The 27,364-nt window shown below is 34.9% G+C and overlaps 1 protein-coding gene across 2 annotated transcripts in view; it reads right to left on the minus strand.

The window, feature by feature from the left end:
- The window catches only part of EYS (eyes shut homolog), a 1,023,641-nt gene that overhangs the window by 232,547 nt on the left and 763,730 nt on the right, over positions 1-27,364 (minus strand). For both annotated transcript variants that reach the window (XM_026844748.1, XM_026844747.1), the window contains one exon: positions 17,842-17,954. In XM_026844748.1, the coding sequence (XP_026700549.1) occupies positions 17,842-17,954 (113 nt within the window). The remainder of the gene's footprint in view (positions 1-17,841; positions 17,955-27,364) is intronic.

Genomic DNA, 27,364 nt, shown 5'->3' on the forward strand with positions numbered 1-27,364 from the left:
CATCCCAGTCTTTGTTGGTTTGGAAGAATCAGGTGTCTTTTTTCATAATAAAGATGATATATGATCATAGAACCATAGAATGGTTTGAGTTGGAAGGGATTTTAAAGATCATCTAGTTCCAAAATCCCTGCCATGGGCAGGGACACCTTCCACTAGCCCAGGTTGCTCACAGCCCCATCCAGCCTGGCCTTGAACACTGCCAGGGAGGGGGCAGCCACAGCTTCTCTGGGCAACCTGTGCCAGTGCCTCACCACCATCACAGTATAGAATTCCTTCTTTCTATCTAATATAAATCTACCCTCTTTTAGTTGAAAAACATTACCCTTCATCTTATCACTAGACTCCCTGATAAAGAGTCCCTTCCTGTCTTTCATTTAAGTACTGGAAAGTTGCTAGAAGGTCTCCCCAGAGTCTTCTCTTCTCTAGGCTGAATATTCTCAACTCTCTCAGCCTGTCCTCATAGAGGAGGTGCTTCAGCCCCCCAGTCATCTTCATGTCCTCCTCTGGACTTGCTTGAGCAGGTCCATCTCTTTCTTATGCTGGGAGCCCCAGAACTGGGCACAGTACTCCAGGTGGGGTCTCACGAGAGCAGAATAGAAGGGTAGAATCACCTCCCTTGACCTGCTGGACACACTTCTCTTGATGCAGCCCAGGATACAGTTGGAGATATGATCAGGCACATCTCTAAAAAATTCGGTTCTGTGTATGTTCCAGGTTATGAGCCCAGCTTCTCCCTCCTACTAGGCACAGTATTTGGTAGCTGAAGTCAGTGATACTGTAGTTGCAGCATTCCATCTAAAAATTCACAGTTGGTATAACATAATTTGCAACTGCTTTTGCACACATAGCATCTCATTTAATCGTGCAGACTCTTAGCAATGCAAATAATATATTCGATATACAATGCAGTCAAGGATGTGAGTGTGTAATTACAGATATAATGAAGTTTAAGAAGGCTCAGTTTACAAATCCAAAGAAAAAAATATGAACTCCAGGACACATAGCAGTGCCAGATACGGGAGGAAATGTCAGGTATGGAAGGATACGTGAAAGGAGAAATAGGGAAATACATATACTAAGATACATATTTTAAATGCTTTAAAGCATTTTTATTCCATACACTTTATAACAGATAAATAAGTTGGTATGACAGAATTTGCAGCAACAATACTTCATGCTGAAAGTTTAATAGCAAAATCTCTCCTAAACAAGACATTAAAGTGAATTTTCCTTGGACGATATTTGAAAAAAATCCTCTCAGTCCCTAAGTTTAGAACATGGCAAATAATGGTTTTGCTATAACTGAATTTCTGTACTAAATCCAGTCCTCTTTCTACTTGACTTGCTTACAGAAGTAAGTGAATATTGAATCTTTCAATTGTTCACTCTGATCTCTATTTTGTCTTATTTTTACTCTTCCATAGCCTTCTCCATCTTCCCTTTTAAGACCTCCTGGACTTTCTTTCATCCAAAGATTAACCTCAAAAAAAGCAGAGCAATCAAAACTACTGAGTCCTGTGTGGACCAACGTGCAAATCTTAAACTTTCTGAAGTTTAAGCAAATCTCGAATCTGTCTGAACTTCAGCTTTCTGGTTTACATTAAGTCAATAATCACAGTTAGAAAACTACTTCTCAGTTTCATCTTAGTTGTTGTTGTTGAGAACAGCACTTGAAATGCCTGAGTACTGCCTCTTTTTGTTGATTTATGCAACTTATCTTGTTTCTTGAAACTAGTGGTTTTGAACGGGAAAAAAAATTTTCATTTGCTCCTTGAAGATTCTCTCAGCAGATCAAAAATAGTTTGTATCTTTTTTTTTTTTTTTTTTTTTTTTTTTCTGAAAACGCTCTGCAAGATTAGAATATAACCATTCTGTCCCAGTCTTAAATGGCTGAGTAAATTGTACTGGGTAAATTGAGTTCCTGTAACAGTGATGCTGTGAGAGCTATCTAAAAAAAAAAAAAAATCACAATTTCAGACTGAAACCACTACTATTTACCAGAGCTTCTATCTAGTTTCAAGGGTTAAAGACATTCTTCCACCTCAGTTATGTCATCCATAATTTAGACTCTAAAATGGAAGATGTACCTATGATATGTTATAGCACAATGTGTCTGTGAGGAATAAGGGAGAATCACTTCTAGAGCCTGAATATACCATTGATTTCCTAAGTAATAATTAATCTCAGTCAAGAATTCTGAACTGTAACTCTCAGGACTGTAGTTGTCAAACATTGGCCTTTGTCCACAGTGAAGATTCTCCAGGTGGCTAGAGCCCTGCTTTGCCAAGAAAGAAAATGAAATGCTTGAAGAGGTATGCTAAAAACCCCCAATTGATACAGTGGAAAAATCTAAGTTTATACTCAGATGAATATTCTAACCCAAGGGATGGGCAATCATATGCGAATACTTTTCCTTTCTCTACTCAATACGATGAAGGCTTGTTCCATGCAGGACAGAACAGACCAAGGGACTGGTTTGGGGAGTTCTTACAGCACTTCTGGTAGCAGACTGGCAAGTTTATAATTCCATCAAGCTGGGGACAAGAAGGAAGTCAAGTATCTGATAAACCAGAACAGTGCTCTTACCACTTATCTGAAAAATAAAAAGGGAAAGCAGGTATGTATCACCATTGAATATATCTTGTACAGTCTCATCTCAGTTTCTTCTGGGCATGCCTAGTAGATCTTGACCTCTGTGAGATACATTTATGAAGGACAAGTAGAGGCATTCTCAGACCCTAACAGGAGTGAGGGGAACTCTCAAGAGAATCAAGGTGCTTCCAGAGATTCATGGAAACACACACTTTTGCAGGCTGGTACTTCAATGCACCCTGATAGAATTACAGGTAAAATGCAGCTTTGAGAGTACATACTTTGTTTTTAGGTGCCTCACATAACAATAATTTAGGCATCAAAATAATTTTCGCAGACAATCTCTTTTTGCATTTGTTTCCCTGTGTGTGCTGAAAATAGTTGTTGCCTACATAAGTAGGGGAGGCCTACACTGCTTTATAAATATTAATTAATATCGCTGAATAGAAAGCATTTTGCTATTCAAAGACTGTGTGACTGGAGATAGGTGGGAATATAAAAAGGCATTCTGTATCACACACCATTGAAATTACCGTGAGAGCAAGCTTGCAAGCAAGATGAGATAGACATGTAGAAATTATTAGTACAAAAAGAGCTAAAAAATGCAGAGTACTGTTATGTATTATCTAGTCTTTCTTCCAGACTTAATTTCTAATTATATCTTAATGCTGAAGAATGGTTGGCATACATAAACACAAACATTATTTATTCATCAGTAATCTGGCATTTAATTAAAATATTACTGCATTCTCATTGAGCACATAAAGAAGAAGGTTGTAAATAGGATAGGTCAAAGAATGACTATGATATTAACAGAGTGAAAAAAAAATTGTTGAAAACTTCTGAAATTGTATTTTACAAGGCAACAGACAAGGAACTAAAATAATAGGCCTTTATGTACATTTTTTCTATATGAAAACATTATTTTATAGTCAATAAAGCACTTGCCACAGATGAGAGAGTAAACAACAGCCCATAGTGGATCTGGGTACTGGGGTTTCAGAATCGGTGAGATTAGATCTTTTACCCTGCGTGCTCACTCACACCTGTTATGTTCACGATGTTTCCACTTTCCTTCCCAGCAAGGAGGTTGTTGCTGGTCTGGGAAGCTCATGTTAATTCACACAGAGTTGTGGCAACCAGCCTTGACTGTTAACAGCCATGGTCCCTGTTCATCCCCTGGTAGTCATCTCCATGCATCTTTCCCATCTTCAGTTCCTCCCCCCACTTCCAGGACCTCTCCTCCAGCCAGGATGTTTACCTCCTTCTTTCCTGGCCCTCTTCTTTTGTCTAAGACCACATCTTCTTTTCAAGAGTTCTAATTTTTCAGCACTCACTTTTCTCTCCAGAACCCCCAGTACCCATTTTTCCCAATTAAAATGGTTATCTCTGCAGAAGCATAAAGTGAGATCAGCCTCCTAAATGGTGCTTTTATCTCATGTTTCTTTATTAATTGGAGATTTCCTGACGTGCCACTACTGTTTGGTCCAGACACTTTCAAAATTTACAATCACCTCATAGTGATTGCAGCTATCAAGTAGGAGGCTTCTGTTTGAGAATTCAGTAGTTTAATTTTGGATATTTGTGTATGTCATTATCTGGTGCCTGATATTGTTTACAATATTTTTTTCCCTACAGCAGTATCGTATTTTAGAGTGTCCTAGTGTAACAGGCAATGCTGGTAGATGTCTTTTCCTTCTTTCTTATATTAGCATGAAATGACTCTAAGGGTGCACTAAACAAAGTTATGTTCTTATTAATAAGATTTTCCTAAAGAAAAGTTGTTACATATTGGAGTAGTGAATATTTTTCTCTCATGTAATTGGAAAACTATTGGTATTTTGGTCACAATATGTTTTTGTAAACTTTACTTGAGAGTGAAAAAATAACAATGACAATGACAGCAGCAACAAGAACAATCAATAACAAAGTAATTAACATGTTCAATGCTTATGACCTCTTTTTAATTCCAAATTCTCCAAGGCTTCAAAATGCCACCCAAAATAGCCTTTTCCCTCCTATAGTTTTGAAGAAATTTCATCTGCCAATGAATATCTAGGATAAAATTCACTTTATCTAACATTATCAGCCTAAGAGCTTGGAAACCTGCCTGAGCTGATCCCCCTGGTTCTCCCTGTAGACAATCTATATGCGGAGAGTGGTATCTCCAGTTCATCCCGTTCTAAGAAAAGTGGCCACCTTTCTCCATTGACTAGAGATTGAACTGAACAAATTAACTCTGATGAGTGAGGACAAATTCCTACTTCTGCTTGCTACGTCACATGTAAAATCATGCATGTTTTGATTATATAACTGAGAAAATCCAAACCCATTTTTAGGTATTCAAAACATTTGATAAAAACATTCCCTATGAATCACATACCTTTACAGCAAAGAATAGAGCTTGCTTTACTGTGTTCCAACCTAAAGTGATCTTTATAGACCTTTAAGCAACTTAAGTTCATAATGAAGAGGCAGATTTGACATTAACTTTAGTAAGAGAATGTGACTCTAGCTTAGCAAAATCGTAAAATATGGAGAGTTAGTATCAGGCAGCATTATCAAGACTAAGCAGTTTTATTATTAGTGTGAACAACTGGAAGAAAAGCATAACAGTTTGCAAACAAGAAATAAGGAAACTCCAAATGCCTTGTCAGCAGATTTCTGTCTTTCAACTTGCAGAACAGTACTCAAAACTGCACAGAAATCAAGATCAAATTCAGCAGAACAACATGCCACTGCGCTGCACTAAAATATTCAGTTTTTGTTAGGACTAGTAATAATTAAGGAGCTGTCTTTTCTCAACCTGGATTACTTAACATAAAAATGCTAAAATTGGATTATTCATATTCTCCCATTTTCTTATCAGCTGAAAGGTTGTGACATGGCAAGATCATTGGGGGGAAATTATCAGGTGGTCTACCTGTTCCAGGGTAAATTGATGTTTTGCATCTATTGATCTTAACAGCTTTTGGTTATCTTAAGCACTACTTAAACCCAAATGTTATGTCTTTGGAGGTTTAACTACCTGGTTATGATTTGGGACTAGGCAATGCCAGTTCCCAAAAGCCATTGATCCTTCCAACTAAAAAACAAGTTTCAAAGCAAGAGAAAAAGAGAAAACTAAGGCAAAACAGGGACAATATTCTCAATGGCAGAGTGAATATTTCTCATTGTTACCTTCAAATTGTGCTACATTTTTTTGCCATTCTTCTTTCATTAACTTTAACTCATGAAGGGCACCTATATTTAAAGCATTGATATTACCAATTTAACAGGGTCATTATCTCAAAGCTGGTCAGATTTAGGAATATCAGTTAAATCCTCATTATCACATCAGCAAAATATGAAAGCTATCATCTGAACACAATCAGGAGGCAAAAAGATATGAGATTACTTTGTTATGCTTACTTTCTTTTTTAAAAAAAATTACTGTCTTGGTTTCCTTGTGAAAAGTTTAGACAGCTCATTTAGAATTCAAGATTCATAATATCTAGCCTGTTGATTTAAGTGATGAAAATAAACCACACCACAGCAAGCAAATTATACTTTGCAAAGAGCTTAGAAGGGTTTAGGAGGTAGGAATATACCTCTTTTTTGTTAAAAAAAGACTAAGCCCCTTCAATTAGTCAAATTTGATGAAGACCTGACAAAGGCTTAATTGTATGGCCATATTCCCAAATTAGAGAATTTTTCTTACTGTGTTTATATTAGAAATTAATTCTGACGGAAAAAAAAAATTACTTAAATAGAATTAATCTCACTTGCAACTAAAATAATCTTGCCATTTAAGAATTCTCTCTGGTGAATTTCTTTCATATGCTTTAATTCAGACAAGAATCTTTTATATCTTCTGGTTTATGAAATGGATTTTATAATTGGTGAATGCTGGAAGCCAGTTATTGATGTCACACTTTTGTTTATAGTGCCCAGAAACTGAAGAGATCTAGTCACTTCCCCTAATTTTCATACAATACTTACTCATTTTTATAACATCAGTGAAATATGTTAGGCAGTTAGTTCTAAGAAATGACTGCATTTTCAATTGGCTAATGTCTTTTGGCCTTCAGCCTTACTCTTTGCAAATGTAAAAATTTTATATTACATCTCACTATTTAAATAAGGAAATTTTTGACAGTTAAGAAATGCCAACTCACACATTTATGTCAACTAGGACCTGTGCAGAATTTTCTTTTCCTATCTACCTCTTAATTTTAGAGTAGGTGGTGAGAGGAAAAATGGGGAGATCTGGCCTCAGAAAGCTGGTCTGAAGCATCTCAACAAGTTCTTGCACAACATAGAGACAGGTGTTTTTTTGAAGTTTATTTATGTTCATCACCTCTTTTTGACACTGTTTACAATTTTAACAGCTCATGGTTTCATGAGCTGAAACCTTTTTCCTCATCCTTAAGATTTCTAGTATTGCTATGAACAACCACTGCTTCCTTTAAACTTCAGAGCTTCAAAAGAAATCCATAAACCCATAAGTAGCATCTTTCTAGAAATTTACCAATTACTTGAGAAAGATGTGAGTAGGAGCTGAAGGACAGGACACAAATCACAAACTTTTCTTTATATTATATGTATGATTTTGAGTGAATTGTCAAAATATACATGAATACCTACTGCAGTTTTGCACAGATGAAGCAGAGATTTCTGTATACTCTGAACATTCTACACATTACAGAATTAGATCTTCCAAGAGCCAAACTTTCTTTCTGCAACTACCCATTTTAAGGTTTACACATATATTCTGAATTGTTTATGCTTCTGGTCTCTGCTTTTCATATGCCAGTTTTTTTGAAAGAAAATAAAAGTATTTTTATTCTCACGAATATATCAAGATCTGTATTGATTTTTAAGTTAAATTTCTGAAGCATTTTCTCTTTACCCAAGACCTTTTGAAGAAGGAAGGAGAAAAAAGGAAAAGATACAACAGAATTTAAAGCTGTTCTTCTTTTGTATAGTTACTTCAGTAAAGATCAATAGCATAGTTTTTTAAATGGTATAGTAGTGTTTCAAGGCTGCAGGGGGCACTGATGCACTGTGTATATACAGTACCATAGCGCAAGAGTTAGACAGTATTATGATTAAACAGCCCTGCAGGTTACAGATACACAAAAACCCACATAAACTATTTATAATCAATTTCAGTTTTGAGAAATTAGGTAATTGTAAAATATTTATATGAATTTTGGAGGGCTATTAATGTTTCTTTTACTGGTAAATATATTTGTTTTTCTGCTTCAATCAAGTAGTTGTAGGGATAAGACTGTTTTCTTAATTTTATAACCAAGGTCCCTTGAAGGATGATATATCTTTTTAGTATTGCATTACTTAATATTACAGCTTTAAACAAACAGTCCCCACTGCCTGTAGAAAATAAAATTTTGCTTAGGAGCTCCCCAGAAAAGCCCATTTATTGGCTGTTGATAATAATTTATGTATTAATCAGCCAATACAGATACTATCTGATTCACAGACTCATTTAAATAAGAATGTATTATAGTAAGAAATAATTACATATTTTAAGAAATAATTATATTTTTTTATTCAATATTTTCTATTTTAGGACCTAAGAATGATGACAGCTAAGATGTAAAGATTTCCTGATAATAAGAATATATGAAAAATTGTCAGTCAGCAACATATGGTAGCCAGGTAACCGTGTCTGCATCATCGTTTCATCTCTTTTGTTTATCTCAGATCTTCATATTTCCTGCAGTTACAACTGTACTATGCCTAATAAGTTATGGCTGTCTAGAGAATCCTTTCTAGAAAGGTGAACAGTCTAATTTTAACACAGCAACACATGAAGAAGTCACCACTTCAACTGGTAGTTTGTACCAATTATATTCATCATTAGTGTTACAGATTTTTTTGTTTATTACCAGTTCAGATGTTCTGGCTACAACTTTCAGCCACTGGTTCTAATATGCTGGACTCTGCTAAGATAAAGAAACCTCCATGTCCAGTGTTTCTCCTGGTTAAACATAAAACTCAAAGCATACTTTAATTGCAAAAAAATGTTCAAAACCTTTTTCAGAATATTAGTCATAATGGATTTTATTTTCTAAAAAACCACACAGGCTTTTGTGGTATTGCTGATTGTTTCACTTTTATCTTTGTTAAATGAGATTTTTGCAAACCTGCAAATACCTTGTAAATCATGAAGTCCTGTGGTCTATTCACTGATGCAACAAAGGACACGGAACGGGTGGCAGCAGAGAGCTGCTAGACAGAATAAAACTCAACTTCCAAACTTTTCTCTTGACATTAGGGATGTTAGCAGTGGAAGACAACTCTTAGGATTTCTTATTACTTCTGCATCAAATTCAAAAGTGAATCTCAAAGATGATGAAAGTCAAAGCTAAAGTATTATACCGATTCAAGCTTCCAGTAGGCAAATTATTCTTTTCAGCCTGACTCTCATTCTTCCTTATTCTAATACGCCTCTCTTCACAATACAGCCTGGTACAATAACAAGAGCAACTACATCTCCATTATGAGACACTCTCTGCACATAACTTGGAAGTCATGGAAACATGCTCCAAAATTTAATTATTTGTGAGTATATAACAAAACATTTTTTTCTCTACTTCTAGGTTTCTGTAATTGGAATGACATCAAATACTAGAACTAAAGGTAAGTGTGACAGTAGTCCAATAAGGAAAGCATGAAAGGTAATTTATTTTTACTATTTGATTGTTTTTAGACAATTTCTCCTGTTATATACTTCACTTTTCTGAACGACAGCTCATAATAAATTTAAAACTAGATATATAAGGAAATAAAGTGGAATTCTGTCAAACCATCCATGCAGCCACTTTCAAGTTTTAGACAGGCAGAACAAGTCTGAGATTTTTTTTTTTTTTTTTTTTTTTTTTAATTCTAGCAAAACTGTTCTATTTTCATGTTTATGATTTTTTTTTTGTTTGTTTTTTTTTAGGGAAGCTGTGCTGAAATCTGAAATGAAAAAGCTACATTCATGAAAAAAAGTCTTTTTCAAAAATCTAAATTTTTTTTTTTTAAACAAAATTTTTTGATGGTTTTACATTTCAAAAGCTAATCACATTCAAGCACTGTTCTTGTTTGGATGACAGAATTTCTAGGGAAGTATAAAGCTATTTGGCAGAAGGTAATGAATACTGTCATTAACCTAGAACAACCCAAAATGTTGTGTCAATGTGTAGGGTTCCTGGAACTATGATCTTTGATGTAAAGCAAAAAAAGGGTCCTTATTTTCTGGACCTCAAAATACACAGTTGAAATCCTACACCTCTCCACCCATCAATTTACCATATAATCCACAGGTACAAAGGCTGAAAGACTGCAAAGAGGCTTTTAAGCTGTCTTGGCAGCCTTCTAATTTTGATCACTCTTGATACTGTAAAGCTCCAAGTACAGAGAATTCACTGTGTTGTCCTTTAGACAGTAATGACTCCTAGAATTTCTGAACCACTCCATGCTGGTTCATTGAACTCTGCCACATCCTTAACTTTCTTATCTCCTATGAAAGAACTTGTCATGATCTACTGAACCGTTACGCAATAGGCAATCTCTCTCATTGCCATGTTTTAAGAATGTGCTGTGGGTGGATACAGTGACTTTATACAGTAATCATAGTTGTTTGTAGGGCTTTGAATCTACCACACAATGTAAAGATGACAAAACAGATATAGTTTTGTTGTAACAGAAGTATTTAATACATATTTCTCCTTCCTAAAATATTTATGTAACAAATTCAGTTCTATACTATAAGTGTTCTGATTAAAGCTTAGCACTTTATGTTACTGATGTATAAAGGGATCAATTTATATGCAATGGTTAAGTATTTTGGGGTAAAAAAAAAGCTTTATAAATTCCATTAATACATTTATTAAACATAGCATAAAAATCACCAGTAACTGAATATATCCAATGTTATATAACTGCAGTAAATTAGATACAAATGTGTGATATGAGTGCAAAATAGCATTTCTCCAGCACTGGAACATTTTCTTTAGCACATGAGACATATATTATAAAGTAATGAAGTATAAGTGAACAGTAGTAGAAAGAAAATGTCATTATAAAAACCTATGGGTCTTATTCATAACAAGTTTTCCTGTCTGTGCAACTGTGTCAGGGTGTTTTCCAAAATATTTAGTTGAGATATGATTTATTTGTAGTAGCACACTGCCTCAGACTTACACATTGGCATGCATACATTGACATATATACTTGCAAATGGTTTATTGATAAAAACAGAAGAAAAAAATGCATGGTATCCTTTAAGACTTGTCTTATTAGCTTCCATGCACATACCTGGCAATTCCAGAAGAAATCAAGATCTCAACACAATTGTTCATTACAGACCCAATAATAGACAGTGACTGCCACTGAATTCTATTGATAGAATTAAGATATAATCCTTTATTGGTATAACACACACCTAAAGTTACAGAAGGGCAAGTAAGGTCAAGATAAACATTAATGAAAATTATTATTAATTTTTTAGAAATAGAGAGTTGTTCCAATAAATATTGGTGTTAGTTTTGTGATATGCTGATGAAGGGCAACCTTATCCAGAAATATAGAGAGAAATGTAATATTTACTAACACACATTATCTCACCTTCATATGTTTAACACAGGGATTTATTTGTCTAATATCCATCACAAATAATTTCCACAGAATACTTTGAAAGATTGAGCTAAAGGCTTACAGAACAATTTATAGTGATTCTGAGGATTTATAACAATAGGAAAGATTAGATCTTTTTTTTTTTTTTCTTTCCCTTTTTTAACATTGAAGTCTGTATTGCTGAAAAGTCATCATCTGAACAGGAATGCCAAAGTAAGAAGAAAAGGTAACAGAAAAATACCCAGAATTCATGTACACAGACAGAGCAGAAAGGAAATTGCACAAGACAGCAAAACTCACAAAGGAAAAGAAAACATTGCAAACAAATTTTGCAAAAGATGAAGGAAATCAAGAAGGGCAAATCAAGCAAAGAGAACGAAAGCAACTCAGGCACTGGAAAAGGAGGAAGGGCGATAAAAAACACACAGAAAAGTTTATCAGTCAGCAAAACCAATAGACAAGAGAGAAAAAAAGGAACAAAATAAATGCATAATGAACAAATGTTTGTTATTTCTGTATGTTAGAATCGCACAAAATTGTTATTAACATAATATCAAGAATGACATATGTGGTGAATACAAATGAATATTTCAGAAGCTTTATTTTCAGTTCTGTACTTCAGAGACATTTAGTCCAATCTCTATGTTAACCACAGAAAACACAGAAAACCTGTTAAATAAATAAAATTTAAGTAGTGTTACTATTGTTCATTTAGTAATTTTCTTCTACAGGGCTGAGGAGCACTAGATTTTTTTTTTCTTCTGTTTCACAATTAAGCACATATGTCCAAACTGTTAATGAAAAAATACAAACGTAACTACCTATCCTGAGATGTAAGAATATAATTTAAGGTGTGAATATTCTTGTTTTCACATATGACAGAAGCTCAATACTTCTCATAGGATCTTGCATTTATTCATCAATTAAGATGTAAGCAGACAAAAGAGCTTACGTTTGGAATTCTGTGATATCCCCTTCAGGTTTGAGCCAGCTTGTTCATTTGATGGAATTTAAGTTTTTCCACTCAGGGGAATTTCAGCTCAGGATATGAAGAAACTCTTTAACCTTACCTCAGTCGGATATAGGCTGACGATAAACTCTAACATACAGTATGCACCACCACAAGCACTCTTCCTTTTCTGAGTGTGGAATGCTAACTGTTTGACTTTCACAATCAACTGAAATATAACTTTCAGCAGATCCAACTTTCCCCTTTTCAAAGTATGCAGTTCATTCCAAAGACGGAAATCAAACACCTCAGATGCCTGGTGTCAGATGCTCTGAGTTGTGATGTTTTTATAATATTCTGAAAAAGCAAGAAGTTCAATAGAGGAAGAGACATGCTGAGAAATTGCACAGGAGACTGAACTTCACAAAGGTGTTAGGGTTCTGTTGGGATGTTTGTAAAAATATCACAGAAAACTACAGAATGGAAAGGGGAGTACTCGCACATAAGGAAGGGCATTTAGAGCTTGTTGGAAAGTAGATAAGTGAGGGGCAAGTGGAACTAAGGGCATACTGAAAACATGTAGAGATCTCTAAAATGTATTGCAGAGCTCCTAAGAAAATTGCCGTGCATTAGGAAATCCATCAGTCCTCTTGATGGAACTTGGATAATGCACATTCAAGAGCCTCTTTCCTAAATGCAAATAGCAATCACAGTCTTTGCTGAAATTAAGCTCAGTTTCAGCCTGGAAAAAAAAATCTTAAGATAAATTAACAACAAAATAAAATTTCTAAAAATATAAGCCAGAAGTCCAATGGACTCTAATGAAAAACTCAGCTTATTAGCTCCTGTGTGTGAGTGTAAATCAGCCTTATACATTTGCACTTATCAGCAAGACTTCTCTTAGGAAAAAAAACAAACAGTATTTTTTTGTTTCCTAGTTAAGAATGTTTTAAAGAAAGAAGAAATAATGGCTTGGATAGATACATGCTTATATATATGTATACGTATATGCATATATTTTATTTATGTATGTGTGTTTAGAACCTTTGAATTTACTACATGCAGTAAACTCTTACAGGAATATACAGCAGTCCTAGGTCCCAGACTTTAAAACAGAAGTGAGCTGCAGTAAACACCAGCTTTTAATACTGGGACTCAAAGCTTCATTTATATCTGTCAACTGAGCTCTACCTGAAAGTGATAGCAATTTATCCTGCAAATTTATTCCAGTAACATTTTCTGAAACACTTACAGGAGCTCTATATTGTATTAACACATCACAAGTATCTTATCTGCTTCAGAAGAAGTAAAAAATAAAAAAAGATTTCATATCTTAAGAGAGCTCATCAGAGATCTGTTATTTCCAGTTGTCTCTTTTACTACTGTTGGCCATTATATAATGTCTTTCGCAATTGCATATATTAATAACTCTGAGTCATCAGTAGTTTAAACAGAATCTTAAAATAAACTTTGACAAGATTTACATAAGTATATAGTTTAGCATAATTCTAGAAAACTACTTATTGGAGGCTGACCTTTACTAACTGACACAGTTTTATTATAACCTTTCCTGAAAACGAGAGCCACACAGCTCAAGAGGACTTTTGTGGCTGCACATCTGCTCTTAGAGAGTCAAGCTTAAATTCATTCTCCTGCCCATGCCATTATTCTGCAATTTCCTATTCTACCTGGGTTACATCTTATGCCAGGAAGCCTCGATGAGCCCTCAGTGCAATACCTTACTCCTAGCTGTTTTCTCCTCCCCGTGGTATCATGTGCTGTAGCATATCTCTGAACTCTGGGCTTAAAGAGCAATGCATGTGGTTAGCAGAAGGATCTGGTCCATGACCTTGCAAATTAACTGAGTTAAAACCTCATGCTTGAAGCCTCAGTGCTTCTGAGTGTGCACAGAAATCCTGCATTTTTCAGATTGATTAGGATTATTACAAGATTTAAGGTCTCTGATCTTATCCATTGCCCAGTGCTGCCTTTAACAATCATCCTCTTGCATTTAAGCAGAATTTAACACCTGCTTCCAAAATGACTTGAAAGGCAACTTCCATATTGCCCCCATCTCCCTTTTAGTTCTACCAAGTTGTGTACAACATTTGCATTTAAAAATACGAATACTAAAGGAACAAACAGCATCCTTGCCCTGTATTCAGGACATTTTAGACAGCAGATAGTCAGATATGTATGCCAGTGAAATAAATGTTATAGCTTAATTTTTTACATTTCTTAATTCTCAAAATGCTTTAAACAGTAACCTAAATAGCATTAATCTTTGAGATATGCAATGTGGTGTATATAATAATCTACTATGAAAGGTACTGACTTGTCCTGAAGTAGTGATGCCAATAGTTTTGAAAAGGTTAATGAACTGTATCTAAAATTTGTTTTTGAAAGCTCTCTATATTCTTTGCACATATTAGCTCATCCTTTTGGTATTTTAAAATTCAAATAGATCCAGTTAAAAAAATGGCAGAACACATTTGAGTAAATTTCAAACCTATTAAAAATTCATAAGCTTAAAATTTACTCACAAGCCCATACACTTTAAGAAATTTCTGCATGTCTCCCTTTGGCTGACCTTCTACACCAAAATAATGAAGTAATCCATGCTACTGGGGAACCGAGAAGTAAAAACACCAGCAAGGTAAATAAATGCCACTAGACTATGACTAAATATGCAAAAGCAGAAGTATTCAAAAGGATTAGAAGTCTACAAACAGGTGATGATATGTAGAAGGTCACTTAAAGAAAAATTACAACAGTAAGAACAGAAATACTTAGTGCCACTGAATGATAAATACAAGGATGTTCTTACAGGAAGAAATTGTATTGCTTCGTCTGCTATGCTGTAGTGCTCTGTTACTGCCAGTAAGCTCCAGCTGCAGCAATATTGCATCAACAGAACCATATGAATTCAGCAAATACAATATAAGTACACTAGGCTTTCTAGTATTCACCAGGTACTTGTATTTGCAACATATATAATCCACTATTGCCCTATTTAAGCAACTTTCTTCAATCACTTTTTCTTTCATTTTCAAACAATTCTCTCTTCCCAAGAAGTCTGTCTTGCAAAAAGAGAATGGCAGCTGGGCTTCCTAGATGCTTTCTGGGAAGCAGAATTTACATGTAAGGACTGATGATGGTCAGGGTGCAGTGAAAAGCAAAAGATGATGTAAACTGCCATGTGTGGGCAGAGAGATACAAAATTCATGTCTCACTGGCAGGGAATGTATAAGTAGAATGCTTTCCAGGCTTTCCTGCAGTCCACTCCTATGGGACAACCGTATCACCAAGGGAAATTTGGACTAATTTCAATTCTGTTTCCCAGCTTTTTACATAGAAGAATAGCTGTGATTTGGACCAGGATGGAGCCACTCTGTAGATTGAATGGGCTTGGACAGTGGTTCATCTGTGTTCTGGAACAATCAGGGAGGTAAAAGGATCATGTTGTCCAGGACAGAGGATTAAGGGGGCAACATTCAACATCCTTTCAGCATCCTTTCATGTACAAGACTATTTCCACAGTTCATCTCTACAAACTATTATGTCATTTTGTTCAACTAATCAGTTACATATACACAGTATTATATCTGCAAGAAACAGCCCTAGACTATAATCACTGAGTTCTGACTCAAATAAAGCAATCTTTAATATCTATATTATACCTTATCAGCCATATTTCTATGTTAACTGACTATGAAGGGAAGTATCAGAATCAAAGAAAATGTAATCAACTTTGGCATATAATTCTGTAGACTATAATATTACAGATAACACAGCATTCAAAATTAAACCAATTTAAAAGGAAAAAAGCTGAATTTGCTTATAGGCTGCCCACTTCCTTCTGTAACCCGCTATGTGTTATATACTCAGACTGGACAAAGCAGATCTCATCGGTCTTTTGGTTCTTAAAAGCTATTCGTTCTTAAAGAAACGGTTATATAAGCCACTCAATACAAAAACCTGAAAAAATAACACTGTCAAAAAACCCAAGGATGGATATACCTATCTCAGAGAAAGTATTATTTTGGAGAATGAAAGAAAGCACAAAAGAAGATTACAGTCCTGATTTTTAAGTTATCCCTCTTTTATCTAGTAGTTAATAAAACATTGTTACATCTTGTCAAGGATTTGGGACACCAAAGCTCTAATGCCTGCACAAAATGAAGAAAATTTCATAATCTAGTAACCTGAAAAGACATCTGAGATGGTTAATGTTTCTTTTTCCAATGTTTATTTAATTTCTAATATATAAATAGTCCTTGAAGTTAAGTTTTTTGCTCCCTAAGTTAATGCCTGAATTAAAGTAGTGATTTAGCTTCCTCACTTGCTTTCATCTCCATGATTTTCTGTTCTGCACAGAGGCACAGTTCCACAGACGACAGTATGTTCCCTCATTTTGTAATAGACCACAGTTCTCGCTAGGAAAATCTCTGTGCAGAAAAACATGAGTGGTGATATCACTTCTTTCTTAGCTGGAGTTTGTCACAGCAGATGCCAGAGTTCTGTACTTTGTGCAGAATTTGCACCCACAACTGTTAGATAACATCTTCCAAACAAAATGCCTTGGGAAACTCAAAGGGTGCATAGATTTATTTTCTTTAAGTTCAGACAAGGAGATGACACTGAACTGCTGTTCTAAATAAAAATGGTAGCAGGTCTGTGCAGGTGTAAAAAGCTGAACTTTATGTTCAAAGTCAGTTTTACTGGCAAAACCTGAGGCAGATGGCTGATTAGATAATGTGTTTGATGCTTACACTCCTTTCGTAACTTTGAGTGTGATGTGTGTAAGTTCATTAAGGGGCTTGTGATAGAAATGAGTGCAGAGTCCAGATCTCATGGATCTTTAATCACTGAGCTAGTCAGTTATCACTAGCTTTCTAACATACTGTTTAAAAAAGCAGATAAACTTTAATTAAACTATTCTGTAAATTTTAGGGAAAGAAAACTAAAGCCATATGTAAAAAGGTTTATATAAAATTCTCCAGGGATACATGTCCTATTACCAGAAAATCATACTCTGTTCTGAAGGATTTAATGATCTACAAATGCAATTTACCTCTACTTTCTTTTGTTTTACACTTTTCCATGTTCAAACATTTATATGACAGAATAGAATCCTAATTTACACCATTGTCTTTGTAGCGCCTTTTATTTCAATCAATGCATGACCAGCAACAACGTGAATGTGCAAAAATGAAACCAAGTGGGGTTTTTTATGTATTCAGAAACAATGCTTTCCTGCATTTTTTACAGTCTCATATAGAGTAATCATAGCAGCTAGTCATCAGTATTTGTGACAAGATGAATAGAAATCCCAAAACCATGGGCAGAAACACAACCAGTACATCACTTCATTTCCCACTCCTGTATTTTGTTGCTGATTATCTTTCTTAGTACACTGTGTTTCAGCATTCAGTGGGTGAAAACTCTCTAAATAAACTGTCAAGCTTAATTGAACTACTCTGGGAAAATCATCTTCCATAAAGAAAATGCTTCGGAAGCACAGAAGAAAGAAAAATATCTCTATATATAATTTTTTTTTTTTTTTTCTGTAACCGTTGATGAAATTACCTAAAATGGTCACCTTATTTAAGGAAGAAAGCAAAATCAACACAAACAGTTTCATCCAATTTGAAAAGGCACAGAGTGTAGTTTACCTGCAATTGTCAACATCATTTCTTCCTACAGCATTAGAGAAGTTGAACGGTCCCACATGATTGACTTTTACAACTTGTATACAGCCAGTGAAATTGTAGACAGGTCCAGGTGTCTATGAAAAAGAAAATGCACACAGTTCTCTTGTCATTATGATCAGTTAAAAAACTAATTAAGTTTCTGCAAAAGATTTGTGAAATAATTTAACCCTACTCCTGAAGCACTCTCCTGGTGTCCATTTTTCCTCTAATGAAATTTTAATAAAAAAATCTGAATGTGAAAAGAAGTTACATCAAGATAAGCAATACAGACTTACAAATGAACTCATAGACTTTTGGACAAGCAGACAGCATCACAGGTACACTGAGATAAGTGGACTTCTCTAATTTTAATTAGGCATTTATTTTTTTATAGATTAACACAAGTCATGGGGAAATGTAAACAAAGAAGCTTTGAAAAGTCTGCTTTTAAGTTTACTATTTCTCTGCTCAAAAGATATCTAGTACCATTAATCATGTTTCAAAGATGACAAAGGACCTACTAAAAATGGGAATCACTGTAGGGGAACTGGAAAAACACAGAACAATAAATTGTTATGCATATCTTGCCATCTAAACAAATAACACTGACACAATATGTTGACAGGTATTATAGTATATAAACAAACCGCCCAAAATGTTACAACTGAGTCTTTATGGACTGGACCACTGGACTGGGACAAGTTCCTGGTCATAACAGATGATGTGTACCTGTCCTTGGGGTCACATAAGAGGTAAGACTCCATGGTTTATATAATAAATTTCATGCCAAATAAGAAAAAAGTACTGCTAGGACTACCATTGAAGATGAAAGTCATTGACACATTCAAATGGGGCCATAGGACAGTACTCGGGAAGAAGAAACAGTAACAGTGGAAGAGGGTATGACCTGAGGCACCAAAATGAATGCTGGTCATAAGCTCACAGGAGGAGGAACAAGTCTTGGCTTGGTCCTTAACACTGCAGAGGACCCATTCTAACACTGACCATGAAGTCAGGTTTAGATACCTGCAGGTTTAGATACCTTCAGAAACAAAAAAAGAAAGTCATTGCAGTCATCATTTAATACAGGATTACTACATAAAAATGAAGGAACATTTTAAAACTAAGTACAAAGGAACATCCCAAAGGGTATAGCACATGCAGATGAACACCTAATACAAGCTATCAGATGTTCACATGAAATGTAAATAAACTAATAGAAGAAAAAATACTTTAGACCCCCTCAAAAAACGGAATGTTTAAATAACAAGGTAAAAAATGTTTATAATGACTAAAAAGATATTCTTTAAAAGTTGACGTCATGTCCAAATGAAGGAAAATAGGAAGTTAAATAAATGTTGGCAGTAAAAAAACATTAAAGCAAGCCAGGTAAAGAAAAATAAAAAGATCTTAAGGAATAATTTGCTAAAAGCATTAAATACTTTTTAAAACCCAGCAGGAGCCGTAAGCCTGCCAGAAAGACTGTAGGGCCAATAGACCATCAAAGTATAAAAGTCGTGTTCAAAGAGATAAGGCACTAGCAGGAGATGTAAGTGAACTCACCAAATCAAAATTTAATGTAGAAGAGCTCTGGGAGGTTCCCATGCCAGAACCCCTTTTTAGTAGGGATACATCAGAGATCTGTTTCAAAATTAATTACTAATGGAAAATGTTTTATAACAAATTAGTAAAGTGAACAGTAGCAAAAAAGAGAAAGACCAAATAGTGTTTGCATGGAAGTCCTAAAGGAAATTACTGTGGTGATCACTTAAGATGGCATCCAAACCACAGGAATGTTATATGGATTTGCTTTTCGTTTGTTTGTTTGTTCTGGGTTTTGGTTTTTATGATTTGGAAAAGGGGAACAAGACTAGGGAGTGCAAGGGCACACCTCAAACTGTGGATCAATAAGCCCCATTCTAGACAAACCATTAAGAACCACATTAAAGAAGAGAAGATACATTAATGAACATAATGTACTGGGGAATAGTTGGTTTCTGAAAAGGGAAATTTTAGCTCACAGGAAGAACACTGAATATGTGAAAAAGGATGTCTTGGCACATAGCTATTGATTTCCAAAAGGCTTTTAACAAGTTTCTGTGCTAAAAGTTTCTAAAGTAACTCAGACAACCTGGGATAACAAGTAAGGCCTTCATTAAAAGAAGAGAATGGTTAAAACAGAAGATGAAAAATTGAGAATAAATAGTGATCTTCCTCAATATGGAGAGCCCCTGAAATTTCCCTCAGCAATATGTATTAGGGTCTGTGCTTTTCAACATATTCATGAGTGGCTCAGTGTTTCCCGCATTACTCAGCAAAAACAAAGTCTTGAGAAGAGGATTTCACAATGTGCAAAAAATTCACAATATGCAAAAACTGTAAGCTATGTAAGGAGAATGATACATATGAGGGTTTCTGAACAGTGTGACTAAATAGACTAGGAATCTTTACTCAGGAAAAGCCACCATCAAGGAGACATAGAACAGAGTAGCGTGCAGAAGAATAAAGAACTTTCAGTTTCTCATGATACAGGATCAAAAGAGCATGAAATTACATAAATTATGTGAAGATGAAAGCAAGGTAAAAAGTGTACTTTTCATGCAACTCAAAATTAAGCTGTGGAACTCTGCCGTAGGATGTTGTAGTTGATATAAGTCTAAATGGAGCCAAAACTGGTCAAATAAATGGGAAGAGATTTTTCAAAAATAGTCTTCCTTATCTCTTTTCTTATCATTAAAGGTCATAAATAGAATGATGGCCTCTGTCCTGCATAATTGCCTTCTTCCTTACCAGCCATTAACCCACATGTCATATTGTGATGGCTTCTTGCTCTGGCCAGAGCCTTGAGGTAAAACCACCTGCTCCATTCTTTAAAGGAAAAAGAGATTTTGAAAGATTGAAAGATTTTAAAACTATATTTTACTAGATCGTAGAATAATACATTTGAACATGGCAACCACTTTATAGATTTCTGATGTGTTGGGCGAGGTAGATAAGTCTTCCACCTCCATCCTCTCTCTGTGCAAGGAGGGCCGTTTCCTCTGGTGAGTTCAGTGACTTTAATGGCAAAAACATTTGGTGTACCAGATGCACACAGCTGCTTCTGGGTCCCAAGGAAAATTTTCATTTTGCCATTATTTCTACAAGATGGCTGAGAGTCACCTCCGAGCTTTAAGTAAGTACCTTTTTCCTCTCAGAACTGCCCCAGCCTCTCCTCCTACCGGCCTTCTGCCTGGGGCTGCCAAAAGCTGTTCCCAGCTCTCTTGGAAAAGGAGACATCTCTCCTTCCTGGAAGAGAGATACACTGCACACGTACTGAAGCTGAAGCAAGGCAAATTGCTTTACTCTTCACTGTTAAACCACTCTGGAACATAACAGATGTATGTACATGCCATACACAGTAAACAAAATGAACTGGCCTGTCAACCCATGGGAGGGCTCAAAGAAGCTCACTAACAGTTCATTATTTCTTTAGCAGCAAAGCTTTAAAGGTAGTTAAGACTTTAAACCAGATATATTACTACAATGCAACAATGTGGAAAGTTACGTATCTGTTTAAGGTGACATTTAAAGCCAGCAAAGTTCAAGTGCTGGAATCGGGGAAGACCATCTCTCTGTGTAGCAAACACATTCAAGAGGATTGCACTGAGATTTCCTGGAAATTAGAAAGAAAAAAAACCCCAACCTAATTCAAGGACTGGATGTGAACAGTCCCCTCATCAAAAGTTACACCTTAGATATTTAGAGAAAAATATTATTTGATATACCACGAGGGCTGACACATGGACTACTGATACGGATTACGGACCATAGAAGACAGTTTCCCTTCTTTACCAGTCACTGGCAAGGAAACAGGCATGTTGAACTGTCCAAGTGTTATACTCAACTGTCTGCTTTTGCTGACGTTATCAGGACAAATTATACCAGGTAATACTTGAAAATGTATTGTCCTATTAAGTTTCACATTTTACTTTTTATGAGATGTTTGTCACTGCTTTTCTCCTGCCTTTTATAAATAGTAAATAAAACAATTTTTAAATTAACAGGACGCAGGTCTATCGTCTTATTAATATGAACATGGACAGAAACAGGTACACAATTCTGAGTTGGAAATGACATAGGATCCATAACATTGCCTAACAAACTGAAAAATTGAACAGCGTTTTAATAGTGGCTGCATAAATCAACTTGTTAGAGGTCTGCTGTTTCATCTCTCCCTTAACCTCTTACGGAGTTTTACTAAAGCTTAATTATGATTGTTCCAGTCACACCATGTATGTTATTCAACAAAAGCCCTCATTATTGGAATTGAAAAAACAAACAAACAAATAGAAAACAAAAGGAGCCAGTAAACCTAAAGGTCAAATACAATATAGTTTTAAGATTTACAATAGCTAATGTGCCTAGTTAAGTTCATTCAAGAATCTGAATGTCAGGTTGGTATAGAAAAAATTCACTACAGTGAACTATGATCCATTTTGCACACTGAACAGCAAACTAATCACTTGGTTTGAGAATAAAAAATTATCTGCTTATTCCCCCAATCACTATTATCAGTGAATATTTTAAGAACAGCGTTTCCTTACCCCAAAAACCAAACATACTCATTGGGCTCCTAAGAATTTCTCTTACATTGATATATGTACATTTTCAGTGTAATGTATCCCTCTAAAGTAATATGAAAATAATTACTTTGTTTTGTAATTATAATTACATCATAAAAACTTCGGTCAAAAAATTACTTGTCTTTGGACTGCTATGATATCTATACAAAAAATAATGAGATATTTAGGAATAAATGCTATTGATACAAATAATCAAAAGTAAGCAGCTTTTATTCTGTTATTTTTGAGAATAGATGTTTGTTTATGATTAGCAGATTATTAAAATGTAGACTTCACATGTAGTTGGGTTTCCTCGCATTTACAAAAATGCATTAATATGCTGACAAACTGTAATACTTAAATTGCCTGAAAATGTCAGGGTCATAGCAACACAGAAATTTAATTTACTACAATTCACTATTCAGAAACTATGCAGATATGTTTGACATATAGTAACCATGCTCTTTAAATGCCCTTTATACTTGACAAAAATGAGTACAGACACTTACCTGGTAGGAAAAGTTCACACATATATTCCACACCATTTATTAATATTCCTTACTGACTACCTCAAATTAGAGCTGCTGTTGGGTAGAATTAACCTAGAATTGAGTTCCTAGTGAAATGAGTTTGCATGCTGTCATTTCACTACAGATTCATAAATAATATAATGAGGTTTTGGATTATGATCAGAGCATTTTTTTTTTTTTTAAAAAAATCAACTAGATAAAAAGCATATCAGGGTCTTTTGTCATTTGCATCTCCACTTAACGTAAATTTTATATATCTTTCAAATTCTCAGTATAGATATTACAGTATACTATGTCTGATTTTGAAGTCTGATTTGTAGAACTCTCTGCAAAAGACTGTATAACTTTTCAAATTTCAATATTTTAAACGTAAACAAAATGGCCCAGGCATGCATTTTTGAACACTTTAAAACATTTTTATTTACTGACAATACGATGAACAGTTTGGAAATTAATGCATAACTTCAAGGTAAAAATCAACCCTGAGATAACAGTTTCTCTCCTCTGCTTCTGGTTCTTGCTAGTGATTAGAATCATGTGAAATGGTCATAATGAACTCTGAAATTAAAAAAGTTCTAATCTCAACTCTTAATTCTCTTCATATTGGACAAACAGCAGCAAAACTGACTAACCATCTCAGTTTTAACCTGCTCAAAACCTACTGAAACTGAACTTCAATATCAAAACCAATTAAAAAAAAAAAATCAGACACTGAAATATAATATATTTTTCAAAAAAAAGCCTAAATGTCAAGATGGGGTGGTGGTGGTCCTTCCCCCCTAAAGAAGAATTTGGTTTTTAAGAAATGTAATTTTATAACCCGTGTTCCTGGGTTAGATATTGAGTTAAATACGACACAAAATAAAGCTATAAATACTACCAAATTAGTGCCAAGGCAAACAGAACATGTTTAGTCCAACAGGACCTTATTCTGCCTTTGTATTCCATTCAGTGAACACTGAAACTTGCCTGCATTCAAGGCAACATGCTATAGATAGGATATGTAATTTTTCCAGTCTCTTAAAGCCACCAAATTTTCAAGGATTTGTCAAAAAACAACATTAGTCACTCACACATCACCTTTACCAAAAAATGTTAACACTTTTGTTATTGTTGATTTAAACATTTTTAAATCAATTAATAAAAACTAAGCCTTGTGCATTTTAACTCTGGTAGTTCAAGCAAAATGGACAATGTTACTCTGGTTAATTTGTATAGCCACGAACCAAAGAGAAAAGCACCTTCCTTTGAGAAGTGTTGCTGTAATAGGCAGTGGCGAGGGGGGTGGGTGATGTATCTATGCTGTTTGTTACTGTACTTTCTAATATTTACTACTCAGTCCCAATTTTAAGATGTACATTTTTATTGTTATATAATGTAGTACAAACAGATTTTTTTTAGAGTTTAATGACATTTGAAATTGTGTAGGTAAATGAAAAGGTATTGATTCTGAAAACAAAAGTAATAAAACCCACTTCAAATATAGGAGAAGAAATATTGTTTCAACTTCTGTACTAGTACTAGTACAGAAATGGGAAGGTATGCTAGTAAAATGGCCTACATGCCACTATATATAAAATAGAATGGATGAAACACAAAGGAACTGAAATCTGTCTTACAACCTAACCAGTACTGGTCATGAAATTAAACACTATATAGACCTATGCATAATATCAAAGTTTCACTCAACTGATACATCAGTCTAATAGATGATTTCACACTGAAATTGCAATTCTGAGCCAAACATCAAAAAAAACATTTTAATTCAGTTATACTAAAATAACTACAAAAAGGTTAAGAAATAAGTTAAATCAAGATTTTTTTTTTTCATATAGCTGCTTCTGCTGAAATTTTTAAACAGTTTATTGCTATTATCCTGAATTTGTGTTTATAATATCTGCCATGTATATTGGACCCTATCACATGACATTTATGAAACAAGAATGGTAAAGCATAATAGGAGTGGGAAAAAATCCCCAAACTTCCTTGGGTGGTACAGGTTTACATTCTGTTTCTCATTTCTCATTTGTTCTAGCAACTCAGATCAGGAGTTGCAAAACTTGCTACCTTGGTAATTCTCTTGCTATAGGGAATCAACATGTCAGGAGTTCTTCCAGTCTCCTGTGCTGTAGGTCAAGGAAGTGAGACTATCTTCTCACACTGGATCTGGGAGCAGACTAGTATTGGTAAAACACCTCCTGAATTGCTGTGCTTTACAGCAAGAACCAGACTGGTCATCGGCCTGGTTCAAACTCTGATGGAGCCAGCTCACCATATAACATTCACATTCCTCTTGCATCAGTTCCTCATCTAAATTGACTAGTAGTGTAAAACTTGAGCATAAGTGTTTCACTGTCAATTTCCCATGATTCTGTTTGTTCTGACTGAGAATGGTTCATTAATCCCTAAAGGATTAAATAAAATCAGTAAATCTGAAAGATTCAAGGGTACTGAAAAATTCCCTTACCATTTATGAAAGTCTATCCTTGGCCAAGACCCTTATCTTTTAAACTTGTTCTTGCTTTGTAGTTAAGCAAGTGCAATGTTGCATTTCAGAAGTGATATGAAGTCTCTGAAGTAAGGAAGGAACTCCCTAAGTTTTATAGCTATCAATGTCTGGACTTTTGGTAAACAATTTCAGTGTATATACTTATAAGCATAACGCATGATTTACTTACTGTTTGCTGTTGCAATTCTTAGTGTTCAACTACTGTAATTGATCTTTTTTAGTTATCTCTTTTCAATGTGGTACAATATCTTGCCCATGAACAAGCTGGAAAATATATTGACCTGGTATGACTACAACATGTAAAGTGAAGTTTGGAAAACAGACTTGTGTTTCTTATCTAGTACAGACTCTATGAACTGACTGTGGAAATCAACTCAGCTCCCTGTACACCACCTTTTCGGAGTGATGCTGAAGTTAGACATATTGACTGTGCTATGCTAATATAATACAGTATTACAGCACATTAAAGGAAGGGTGTTTGGAGTCCATCACTGTGAACCAGTTTTCATCCCAGCAGGACAACTTCTGTAGTTCTGGTTCTTGTCCAGTCAATAACCAATAAATAGCTCAGACCTACAAACATTTAACCTGACAGATGTTTGCATCAAGTATATGTGTTTATGTGCTGATAGATTTGAGGATCCTCATGAGTTGGTTTCAACTCAAGTTATTTTATAATATATAAAATATGATTCAGTGTGAAACACTTGCTGAATCATAAACGTTGATTTACAAAAAAGGGAGGGTTTGAAGCAAGTAGTTGTACATCTGTCTGAACTAGAAGAGATAACAACTTATCTAAAACAAATACATTGCATATCAAAGGAATTAGTACTCATATGATGGTCAGGCTATCTCCAGCATAAGGGGAAAATACATATGTTTCAGGAAGAATGTTATTAACTGGAACATCTGGAAGTCTTCAGAAGGAAAAAATGGCTATAAAACCAAAATGTTCCAAAACATAGGCCTTTCTTTAGTGAATATAACCTGAGGTATATGGTGTTCAGAAGGGGTTCATTTTGTCAGAGTTCTAAGAAAGTTGAAGATTCTCAGCTGAAGAAGGGAGAGACAAGAAGAAAATTTCTTCATAAATTTTTATGATTTTGTGCTTTCTTATATCATGCCTCTACAACTTTTATAAACATCTGCAACTGGATTGTCTGATTTTGTATACTGTAAATACATACTATTTTTTTTCCCTAACTCAGTCTCTTTGAAGGCAAGGGGGTTTTTAAGGTAATACAGTATTCCTCACACAAGATGCAAGGAATATATCAGCTGGCACACTATGCCTTTCATCAAATGCCTTCATTTCCCCAAAACACTTTAGAGAATCCTAACAGTGTGGCATATATAAGCTACTAGAACCAGGTGGGAACTAGTATTAGGGTGGTTTGCAGTGTTAGGAACATGGTAACAAAGAGAGCTGCTTAACACATAACAAGGTGTTTAGGAGCATGTGTGCATTCCAAGGTCACCAAGATGTTAGTCATATGTATTTATGTGACCAGAGGTGAATCTATCGTAGACAGATCACATAAAACCATTATGTGTGATGAAGGTAATGAATTCATGCAATTCCAAAATGCATTTAATTCCCTTACCATAGTAAGACAAGACAAATTTCTGTGTTCCAAAAAAAATTGAACTCTACCAATGAGTAAAAATTTAAAACCCTTATCAAATTTTGATGAGACAACTGACAGATTACTACCCACTGTTATATGCCACTGTCTGTTGGTCAGATGTTGTTCCCCCTGTGACAAATGTAACAGAATAGGAACATATATCTATAATTCATCATATAAGCATAGATTGAGATTTAGTAGCAGTTTAACTTCACACAACTGAAAAGTGGA

The sequence above is a fragment of the Athene cunicularia genome, assembly GCF_003259725.1.
Source record: "Athene cunicularia isolate RWA chromosome 3 unlocalized genomic scaffold, athCun1 chr3_part1, whole genome shotgun sequence".
Lineage (NCBI taxonomy): Eukaryota > Metazoa > Chordata > Aves > Strigiformes > Strigidae > Athene > Athene cunicularia.